A 12,010-nucleotide genomic window follows, 5' to 3' on the forward strand; every position below is an offset into this window, starting at 1 on the left:
TTTGGTCCAGAGGCTAAAGTTTTCAGTTTCACTTAAAGTCTAGACCTTAGACACAAGAGTGTATCTCCTGATACCTCGCCATTAATCAAATTCAGGTATTAAAAACAACAGGAAAAAAAAAAAAAGGCACACTAAAAAAAGAAGTTATCTACCTCAAGATTGTATGCAGCCCTTTAGAACAATTTATCAGGCCCAATCTTTGTTCTGTAAGTCAGGAGTTTGGGGAAGAGAGCTGGCCATCAGCCACATTAATTGCTCTAGATGTCTGTTCACCAATGGCTGCCAAAGGTTCTCCACTTTTCTCCCACCCCATCATGTAACTTGACTTATGCCCATAAATCACTAAAAGATAAGTATTTTATACCAGAGGAAATACATTTGAATCACACAAAAGCAGTATGCAGGTTGTCCACATGACAATGTTTCCACCGTGCGAGGTAGATGCCAGTCACATAGCGCCCAAGCAAGGAGAGGAGTGTGTGCCTACTTGGCAGTGAAGAGCCAGATGCCTGAGTTCCCCCATTAGATGCTACAGGACTTGCTAAAGACAAGATGACATTGAACTGTCTTCAGAAAAGAGGAAGAAAAATTGAGAGTTACAACTTACTTGTGACTGAGTTTGAAGAAATAATTCCATTCAAAAGGGTTTTTTTGAGTCTGACCTGATTTTTGCCGAGTTTCACACTCTTTTTAACAAACAGCTGAGGTTGAAGCTCATGTTACCAGTGTTTAGGAGTCTATTTTTTGAAAACTACTTTTCAGCAGCATTCTTCATCTCCAAAACTGGGTAGGTATTTAAAAATAAACTTCTTAGGAATACAGGGAAAAGGAAATAGTACAGGAGCATAAAAATAGACTCAGGAGTCCAATAACAAACTATAAATCATTCATGTCCATCACACACTGACTTGCAGCAACATTTCTGCTTATACAAACAAAAGTAGTTCAGAACATTTAGGGACAGGTTCATTTCTTCTAAACAGAAAGCATCTTAACTTGCTCCCAAAACAAAGAAATCACAGGTGACCACGGTTTAAGTTTCCTCTCTTGGCATTGACATATTTCAGTGCTATCCTGCTGTGCCTGACAAAAAGTCTGTCCAAATCCCTTGTGAATTTAAGGCACACCTCAAAAAAGCTTGGGTCCTACTCCTGCAATGTCTTCTGCAGACCTGCACTCCTCCTTATTGAAACAGATTGTATTAAGAAGTTAAAGACAAGAAGAAGAAAGAGTTGAAATAGGGTAGGCAGGGGAAAGAGTAGTAGAAAAATATTGAAGGTTACCATGACTAAAGTCAAATCAGTGATAAAGAAATAAAACTGCATTTGCAGCCCAGTAAAATAGCTTGATGCCAGGGTTTTTTTTTTGGAATTAACACAGTTCAGACTACTTAGCTAGCCTCTGAACTGCATTTAATGCTTACTTTAATCAATGTATTAATCAGTCACACTTATCATGAGGCTCCAAAAAAGTAAATATAATTGCATAAGAGAATAACTTAGAAAAGCAGATAGCCCACATTTGCTACCGAAAAGATTTATTGGCTCTAGTGAAGAAATATATAATATGAAGTAATATATCCAAATCATTTGATCTTAATGATAAATGATAGGAGTTGCCTTTGATCCAAGACAGCTATCAAAGCTGTTTTGACTGAAAAGAGAAAAATAACCCACAACTAAAAGTTCTTATTAGCATGAGTAATACATGAACCGATTCAATATAGAAAACCTGCTTTAATTCTATGGTCAGAAATTGGTCAAAGACATACCTGTCAAAAAAGGGCTTCTAACAATGTGCAATTTATCTTTACCAAAGCTTACTATTAATATGCCTAATTTCTAATATTATCAGATAGAAAAATCTTCATATTCTATAGCTAATCCAGTTTCACAGCCCAAGTTGATCCCTCATAGAATCCTTCAAGGACAATCCCACCATGTTACTTGAGGGGGAAAAAAAAAAAAAAAAAAAAAAAAATCAAATTCATGAAACCATCCAGTTAATAATGCAGAATCAACAGCTCACAAAACAAAATCCTTATATAAAAGTATAATGTCACCATGTTTGTTTTCCTTAACAACCTCAACTGCTCCGTAATTTTTCAGGGGACCTATATAGATGGCATCTCAATTGCAAAAAAGTGGGCAGAGACACCTGTATGCCTTTTCAAGGTAGGCTAAAGTATGGGGCTAATAGGCTTAAGACAGGGATCTCCCCCCACCCCCCCACTCCCCCATTTAGTAGAAGATCCAAAGCGTGTTGCAAATTACGAGATATTCAACAAAAAGGACTGTAAGGTTTAGGTATCCAGGCATCTTCTTTTCCAATTAGCATATGCTTCTTGTGGGCTAAGTAAAATTTTTAATTTTGGGAGACTGGTAAATTTAGTATTATAGACAAAGTCTGTTTGAAAAAAGTTTCAAGTTTAAAATACAACTTTTCCTTGAGCTCTGGCAATTGTACTCAACACATTTTCTACCACAATAGTGCCACCACAGTACAGATTTTTTAACATACTAACTGGGTCAAGAAATCAAGCCTATCATTTATCTATTGAGAAGAAATGTGTAGATTTACATTAAGAAACATTGCTTACAAATTACATGCTACAGTCTGGCTATTCTTTGGGCACCACAAACTCACCACCAATCTCAGTACCAAGGAAACTGAGGTTTCATTATCTCTAGTATATCAGCACTAACTAGACAGTATTTGTGCAGAGCAAAAAGTCAGATTCATAATAAGGAATAAAGAGATACCAGAATAATAACAGAATAACAATAAAAATAATATAATACATAGTAATAAGTAATAAAATTCTTGATTAGTCCTTCTAAGCAAAATAAAACAAGGAGTATTTTACGTGTCAGGTTGGAAAGCAGGGTGTAGCATCCATGTTAGGTTCTAGAGAATTAGAGCAATGATTTTAGTCTTTGTTCTGCACAGTGAGAGACCAGAAGTAATCCTCTAATCATAGAAAGGATTGCACAATAGTTAAACCCTTATAACAGTAGCTGCGGGCTCACCTTGTACACCTGTCCTGGAAGAGCAAAGTCTCAAATCTTAGTACAGGCATAATTAGGCAGAAAGCCGTGAGAAAAAAACAAAAAAAAAACCAGTTCAAGGTACAATCAACACTATCACTCACTTACATACTCATAATATTAATGTGCAACCCCTTGAGTAGATTGCTCCCTTGAGTGCTTTCAAAATCTCCCAATCTGGTGAGAATGCTCCCAAATTTATCCCAGCAGTATTAATTAAGCATAGATGGAATAGAACTGTTCACATCTAATTTTATCAGTCTTTCAAGCTGAAAGATGATGTGCGTGTTCTGTTGCTGCTGTTTTGAAAAAAATAATAGCAATAGTAATAACAATATCAACAATAGGAGGAAAAAAAAAAGAGGAATTTCTCCAAAATGTGTATTAATGGCTACATATTACACACCACTAACTTAAGGCAATTCTGTCCATGAATGAAAAAAGTTTTCTGAAGCCTCCATGAGAATAAGTTTTATTACGCTACCTGAGAAAAATACTGGTTTTCCTATTGTTTTAAATAAAATCTAATAAATAAACCTAGGGTTAAACTGTTCTTAAGTAATTTCTTTTCCTAGGCACACAAATATAACCTATCATCAAAATGAGTATTTACCTTCACTCCTCAGGACTAGCCAATATACTCTACTAAACTTCATGCTGCACAGTCAAGAAGCTTAGCATAAGCTCATAGCACTAATACCTCTGTGTACAAGATGATCTACGTTCTACTATAAACATATTTCTTGATTCTTGTCTCTTACCAGCAGCCAATGGAGTGACAAACAACACACTCTTCAGGAGCATATCTATCCTTTTAAGCAAAAATGGGAGCTAGCGTAACAACACAGCCAGGGGATTGAAAACAGTATCTACAGTAGGAGAGCAAAGAAGAGGAAGAAGAATGGAAGTGGGTGGACAGCAGCTGCGCAGCAATAGAAAATGGAAGGGGTGGGAAGGCAAAAATGCGAAGATGAATAGTGAAGAAGACAAACGAGATGTGAAAAGCGACAGAAGACAAAATTAACAAGAGTTAGTCTTAAACAGCACTTCTTAAATCCTGGCTCAGCCAAAGGAAATTACAAAGTCAGCCTGACAGAAAGAGTGAGTAAATTACGATGCTGCTGTCAGCGTCTCACTTCTTGAGTGGTGTTGCCAAGAGTCAGCCATGGCTGGGAAGCACGGGCCCACTGCTTGGCTGGGACAGGTGCTGCCATGACTTTGTCAGCTACGTGTCTCATGAATAGGTGCTTCAGAGAGTAAGCACCATTTATTGGGAATGGGAAAAGAGAGGAAAGGGCAATCACCAGGGAGCTCAAGTGGAAATGAGATCGAGCCTTTATTAGCTAGTCCACACATTAGAACAGCTCCAATGCTAGTCACACTTAATCCAAAGCATTAGCAAAGCAGGAAAGCATTTTGTTAAACGGAGTGTCAAAAACTTAACAGGAATTGAGGTGAACTACTGTGCAAAGATACACAAATTACATAAAAATTATATCCATCCAGCATTCTTCAAAAATTCCAGAATTTGTAACAGATAAAGAAAGAAAACTCTTGATAGGCAACACATGGAATGCAAGGAGAACTGTGATGTTTAGGGAAGTGCTTCAAGATGCAGCTGCAATGCTTTAACATATTTTAATTCACTAAAGACATTAGCCACATAAGGTAACATGATGCCCTTATAATCTGCAATATCTTGGCCTGTATAATCAATCCATACAGAATCAATATGGAAAAGGAAGCTTAATTTTCCTCAAGATTCCCATCCTAACTAACCTTCACCAAAACACAAACACGGAAGAGAGTGCACATATGGATGGACATAATGGCCACCTCTCACCTGAGTTTATGCAATAACACAAACAAGAATTAAATTATGTTTTACAGGCTTTATAATTGAATATAGTGTAGTATTAGCCTTCCATTAATCTGATGTACAATGCATTATTAGCTCAAAGGGAATCAGGGAGGAAGCTAAAGGCCAATTTTTACTGAGAAACACTACCAAAAATACTGAAAATGTTTGTGTAAGCTGAAAACATACCGTGAATGTCTCTTCTGTACTTCTTTTTCTTTGTACTGGAGCAACTGGAAACTCAAGAAGGGACTTTACTGTCTTCCTTTTGGCTTTTTCCATTTGAATGTTAGTAAAATAGTTGACAGCAGCAAACTCAATAAGAGCAGAGAACACAAAGGCAAAGCAAACTGCTATGAACCAGTCCATGGCAGTAGCATAGGATACTTTTGGCAATGAATGTCTTGCACTGATGCTCAGTGTCGTCATCGTCAACACTGTGGTTATTCCTTCAAAAAAATAAAGCAAAAGAGTTGTTGAATCAAATTAAAACAAAGCAAGAACTGGCAAGCAGCTTCAAACAAAGAATTTTAAATCATTTGTGAGTCTTTCTCTGCTGCTTGTGAATACTGCATTAGATCTAAGTCATGGCAAGCATCACATATTCATGAGTAGCTAAGCCCACAAACAGTTAACCACTTTTTAAAGACACAGAAAACCATGACTTCAGCAGATCATCTACAGCTCACATGAAGAAAACACAGAAGCCTTCATTCATGTTTTTCACATCAAGTTCAGTAGAATTTTTTACAAGTTATTATCTAAATATTTGAATAAGATTTAAGTTGTTAAATTGGGGAGTACTCTTCAGACTGCAACAAAAACATGACTTTTCCTGTAAATGGTTCTGAATGCCACCTATTATTCTGCATCTGTGCTTCTGACATCACTTGTAATCCAGGAACCATTAAGTCATAACAAATTATTTTGGTGCTAAGAAACCATCAGGTTTTTTATAGCCTTCTGCTACTAGTAAGCCAATGAAAATTAATTAGAATTTCATCTTTTAAAAGACCAACTTTAACTAAAAAGTGTGCAAGCATGAATACTGAACACAAAAGATGGCCACTTCATGGCAGTACTTCAAATGCGAATACATGCTGTATAAAAACAAATGAAAGGGGTGTCCTTTTCTTTTTTGATTCAAAATACCCCAAGTAAGTAGTGAACACTGCATAAATCCTAGCATGAGAACCTCAGTGATGAGCGACTACAAGTAGAGATGTCCTTGCTCTTATGAAAAGAACACTGTATCCATTCTAACTCAAGATGCAATTCTTATGCTCAGAAGAATTTTAATTCATTACAAATACGTGTTTCAACAGATTCCTCACATCCCTATCTGCTAAATGATGGTATTCCATCAAGGTAATATAATAAAAAAAAGCACATCACCTACACATTGCCATACAGAGAACTGGTCACAGTGAAATCAGTCCTTCCTACTAAAGAAGAAAAATTTAAAAAGAGTAATAGCCAGGTCATGAGACCTCAAAGGATTTCTCAGAGTTTTCAGGAGGATAAAAAATACAGATGGAAGCACACAAAACCTTTAGTGGGAAGGTGTTGAAAACCACACCACTGAAAATGTTTAAATCTGAGGAATAAAAAGTATGGAAAGTAGTTTGGGCTTTGGTTTTCTTCCCTGAAGGAGACCCATCTCTGTTTAGCCCTATCCTTCCTAAGCACCTGAGTCAACCTTTAACTTCTTCAAGCAAAAATTTTGTCCAAATTGTTTCCAAAAACATTTGTTTAATAGATGTAAAAATAGGGTAAAGTGAAATAAATGACCAAACATTAACCAAAAACAAGGAGGAGACAGTAGTCTGTGACAATATTAGTTTACTAACAGTCTTTATCAGATTTTTCCCTATTAAATCACTCTTCTGGAAGACTTGGAGCTGCCAGTACAACTGATCCTATTACTCTTGCTAGCATCCAGCAATCTATAGAAAGGCTTGTAGTAGAATATTCTCTTCCTGCTTCTTTTAAAATGTTTTTATCTTATTTCTTTGTTAGGAAACGTATTTCCATTTAGATTCTTGCACTGTGTCTTCCACTGAAGATTTTCTGTTATTTTCACTGTGCCATCTCATTCAAGCTGTATTTTAAAGAGAGCAATTTTAATATCTTCTGATCGTTTTGCTTTTGTAATTCATTTTCATTATGGCAGTGGTAGGAAGGAAAGAAAAGCACTAAATACGAAATTACAGAATCTAAGAACTACTCATAGCAAGTGTGCACTGATGACACAGATACCTCATAACAAGACATTGGAACATTTCACACACCCCAAATCAATTTATTTTACAAGTATTCTATAAACCGTGAGTTCAAGTACTTAAACTACTGTCCACTGGAGTATAAACCTGATCTGGATGTAGACTAAGGACATGAATGTATTACTCAGAGGCAGTTCTTTCAAGTTTGCTCCCTCAAGCAGGTAGAATCCCTACAGCTGAGCAGCCATTTGCTACAGGTGACCATGCCACCCTTCTGGTTACATATTCCAAGTTTCTCTTCAGATTCCAAGGATTTATGTAACAACATTCTTCATACAGCAATAGCAAAATCCCACTGAATTTAAATTATTCCCTTGTTTCTGCCATAGCATGGAGTATACCCCAAGGCACTAAAAAGGCCTATTCTAGTGAGAGTTAATTAAAGAGCAAGTACAAGAAAAAGTAGAAAAAAAGGAAATAATTACCAAATACAGTTCTGGCAGGAACAGATTCCTTATTTATCCAAAATGAAACTTGAGAGAGGATCACTGTCATAATGCATGGGATATAGGTCTGAATCATAAAATAACCCATTTTCCGTCTGAGATGGAAATAAACTGTCATAACAATATATTCACCTAAAAAAAAAAAAAAAAAAAAAGGAAAATATTTCTCTCTGTATAACATTTGTGTTGCAGCATAACTGTTTCAGACTCTCAAGTAGGATTGCTACTCATGAATATGCTATTCATATAACTTAGCACGTACAGAAAGATATCTTCTTTAGAACAAGAATGAATGAAGCATTTTTAAAAAAGTCCTAGAAACAGTAGGTCCTTACAGGGAAGTTGATATCAAAAATACTATAATACAACTAATACTGGGTTACATTTTACAGTATAAGCATGATTTTAAAAATCCTTTTGACAGCTGTTGAAGAAGACAATCCCAAGACACAATTTATCTACCTACCACAGTATCCGTAACATTGGGGTACCTACCCGCTGAATATAACAATAAGAACAATGATACACATCAAATGTTATGCAAGCATCTCAACTTTTTGCTAGGTTTATAAGTCAGCCCCGCTATGATAATGAAACAAATGCAACAATCATTGAGAAGAATTAAAAATACTCTAAATTTATCTAAAATGTTATCATTCATATTAAGCAAACAGACCAAAAAAGTAGTTTTACAATAAACTCAATAAACTGCCTAAATAAAGCACTACAGAATGAACCTTTTGGGACAGCAAAGACTTTTTCTGTTAACTCATAGTAATCTATATGCTGAGAAGTAAATTTCTAGTGAATTAAAAAATGCCAGTTTATCTTTGTGTAAACCATCCGTAGAGCAATACATCAAATATATTTGCTTTACTGCTTTCATTTTGACTATCTCACAACACCCAAACCTGCTGATGCTTAGAAAATGATTCCAAATTTTAAAAAATATTTTGGGAATATGCTTGTTTATCACCACACTGCTCATCAGTGATACTTCACTCATTTTGGATGCCTGTAGTTGCCATTTGCCTTACTTCTTACAGCACAAATCAGCAGAAGTATCTATTGTGACTAATGTATTTGTGCCTACCCTTATCTGACTAGAGGGTTTTTATGGTTTTAATAACCCATTCTACATGCTGTACTTCTATCCTGAGCTGTTTGCACCACCAAACAAAGGAAGTCTTTTGCACATAATGTGGATACAGTGCTGAGAAATTACTTCCTCACCCAGGCATCCTCTTGACTCTTCAAACTGCATTTTAAGCAGTGATTAAATGCTCATTTTGTCCCTTGGAGTAATGATCTCATTCTAGCTTTCTGAAAGACTGTCGCAATCTACTGTAATGAATCTGCAAATGTAAATCTCAAGGACAGAAACCTAATTCAGATTTACACTCTCTCAGCCCTTAATACATACCCTATGACATTCAGTAGAAAAAAACTTACAGGAAGAAAAAGGAAAAAAGCTTTGGGCAATGTTATGGGTTAGTTTTACCTCAACTTGATTTTTACTGACGAGATTCATACCTGTAATTGATTTAATAGTTTCAGAGGATACCGTATGCCCAAGCAGGTCATACTGAACTAAACTGGAAGACTCTTCAGGAACTTCCACTGACTTCTCAGGTCCTTTTGTCCAGGTATAAATCATTTCACTCTTTGGATAAGCATCTACAACACAGCATCAGTTTGTATAAATAGGAAACTTTTTCTCATGCCTTACTAAGAACCCAAGCCTACTGAAACCAAACAGTAAAACACATATGAACGACTTCAGAAGATATCCTTCATGTTAAGTTACCCCCAAAAAGCCACCCTCAGAGTAGAATAAATGTGAGCTGAGTCACTTATATGTCAAGTGTCACACATAAATCCACTTCACATATGAATGTGAAGACCAAACACAAATCCCTTCTAGATCAGCCCTTACTGGGCATGCAAAGTTTATCTTCATTTTAGCAATTTCTGTCTAAAATTTTACAATTAAAATATACTCATTTAAAAAAAAAAAAAAAGTGTATGTACAAGGAGGATATATATTTTGAAGATTGGGGGCACATTACAGAAAAGAATGATTATACTAAAAAAACCAATATTTTAAACTTCTGTTTAAAATATTTTCCAGAAACCATAGGTCAGATAGGTCAGTAAAAAATTCACAATGGCCCCAAATTAAGCATACACAAAGAAACATTTTACATTTAATGCAAAAGACGTATCTTAAGGCTCTCAATCCCTACGCAGTCCAAACTCCTGTTAAAATTGAATCAAATCAGTCTTATATTTGAAATGGCTATACGTTATTTCAAGACTGACTGTGGGAAATAACAGACTAGTGATCAGCACAACCCCGCTGAGTGGTGATTCTGTCTGAAGACCTATGACTGTGGATGAGCCCCCATTATAAAAGCATCCCTATCATGCAGCTCATGCCAAAGACAAATCTTGCAGCACCTGGTCTCCACTGATGAAAAATCGTATCAGAGCAGTGTCTTTCATAGCCCCGTTCAGTGTATATATACAGCAGTAGCTAAATTTATGCAATGGAAAATCTCTGAAGGTTCTCCAGCCATTTCTGACTTCAGAGCTTTGGGGTCAAGGAAAACAGATTAATGTCCAGCCATTGGAGGGTCTAAAGCAGAGAAGTCGGTGACCAGGAAGGCTTAAAAGAATAACAAGATAGTTAATGGAGTGCACCAACCATCTCCAGGGGGGTCTCAGAGGTCTCTGCTTTGGATTCACATCAGGCAATCATAGCTACCCTCTCTTGTTTGTTGTGCAGATATCCCGAACTGCGCCTTCTATCCAAAGTTTGGATATTTTTCAGAAACCTACATCTGACTTCAAAGCAGAAAAGGAAAGTCATCTGCACTAAGTTTTCTCACCAGTTGAAAAATTATTTATCTAGTCTAAACTTGCCCTGCAGACTCCTCTTACAGGGCCAGCAGAAAGACAATTACAGCTAGAGGTCAAATCTCTGCACATAACCTGCACCTCTTTCTTAAGATGCCCAATTGCTTTCACTACCTGTAGAGAAAGACAGCTAACCTCTTCCCTAGGTGTCTTTTACCTGGCTTTTTAAAGTTAAGTCCATCTTCTCCAGAGAGTCTCTCTCACTTCACTGAGTACCTAATTCCTCCCCAAGAACCAAGAAAAACTACGTATTTCAAGAAACTGTATATCCAGAATAGTGGGGTTTAACATAATAGCAGAATCACCGCCTGCTTTTTAGTTATCTGAGTTTAATTTTTGAGGTCCTAAATTGAAGTCCTGAGGAACGTAGCAGGAGTTTGGTCTGCATAGGGATTGCTTATCAAAACATAACTGTATAAATTCAGAAAGCCTAGCAACTGCTCAAAACTTAATTCTACTATTTAAATTCTGTAGTTACAAGAAATTTCATAATTGCAACTTACAACTCCCAAATTTGAGAGGACAAGCATGACCATCCATGGGAAAATCCACTAATCTCATGGGACACTCTGCACTTATTGTAAGCCTATAATGGAACAAATTAAATAGTCTCTGGTTGCCATTTTGTCTAGGCAGTACAACTTTTGCATACAGTAATTGTAAGAAGTCAGACAAACACATTAGATACCTCATTGTGTACAGGATGGTGCCATTTCTCATTATTCTGAAGAGTTTATTTGGGGCTGTCATATTATGTGCAACAGACTTTTTCCCATTCCTGAAGAAAGTATCAGGAGTCCATACCTTCGAAACCATCAAGTTGTTAAGTCTTAAAATTTCAATAGGGCCATCATATTTTAATCTTTTATCTACCCATGTCTGACGAAAGAAGACATCCATTGTATATTCCTGTATTAAATTGCAGAAAAACAAAGATCACACTTGCATGTGTGTTTCCTGTAAAATAAGAAATCCCTCAGGAGCAAAGAAATCATTAGAAAAGGAAATCCTAAGTCCACTACACAAACATCTTTCCACCAATTAAAGTGATTTGTGTGCTTCTTAATACCTTAATTTCTTACATTAGTCATATCAATAAGCTGCTACACGTTTTATCATTAAAGAATAATTAACCTAATTAGTTTGCAGGAAGCAGGCAACTGAATTTTAAGTCAAGCATATAACTGGAAACATAATGATCTCTGACAAGAATTGTCAACAGATTTTTAAAGAAAATATAACCATAGATCGGTTGCTGGCTAAATTGAAAATACCAGGACAAACTATTAGTTCCACTTTAAAGTTTGGAGAGAAAACCTAACCTCATTTCATGGAAAGTAAGCTTTTAACTGAGGAAAGCTAATGCCCACACAACAGGGATAATAAATTATATACAGATTTGCATATATATATATATATATATATATACACACACACACACACTTTTTTTTTAAGTAT

At 36.1% G+C, this 12,010-nt stretch overlaps 1 protein-coding gene across 3 annotated transcripts in view; it reads right to left on the reverse strand.

Annotated features, from left to right (window-relative positions):
* The window catches only part of GABRA4 (gamma-aminobutyric acid type A receptor subunit alpha4), a 46,354-nt gene that overhangs the window by 22,765 nt on the left and 11,579 nt on the right, over positions 1–12,010 (reverse strand). For all 3 annotated transcript variants that reach the window (XR_005700914.2, XM_040064832.2, XM_040064834.2), the window contains 5 exons: positions 11,241–11,461; positions 11,056–11,138; positions 9,167–9,310; positions 7,613–7,765; positions 5,095–5,354 (listed from right to left, as the gene is read on the reverse strand). Coding sequence is in view for 2 of the 3 variants with exons in the window: in XM_040064832.2 (XP_039920766.1) it covers positions 5,095–5,354; positions 7,613–7,765; positions 9,167–9,310; positions 11,056–11,138; positions 11,241–11,461 (861 nt within the window). In the remaining variant the exon portion in view is untranslated. The remainder of the gene's footprint in view (positions 1–5,094; positions 5,355–7,612; positions 7,766–9,166; positions 9,311–11,055; positions 11,139–11,240; positions 11,462–12,010) is intronic.

The sequence above is a fragment of the Hirundo rustica genome, chromosome 5, assembly GCF_015227805.2.
Source record: "Hirundo rustica isolate bHirRus1 chromosome 5, bHirRus1.pri.v3, whole genome shotgun sequence".
Lineage (NCBI taxonomy): Eukaryota > Metazoa > Chordata > Aves > Passeriformes > Hirundinidae > Hirundo > Hirundo rustica.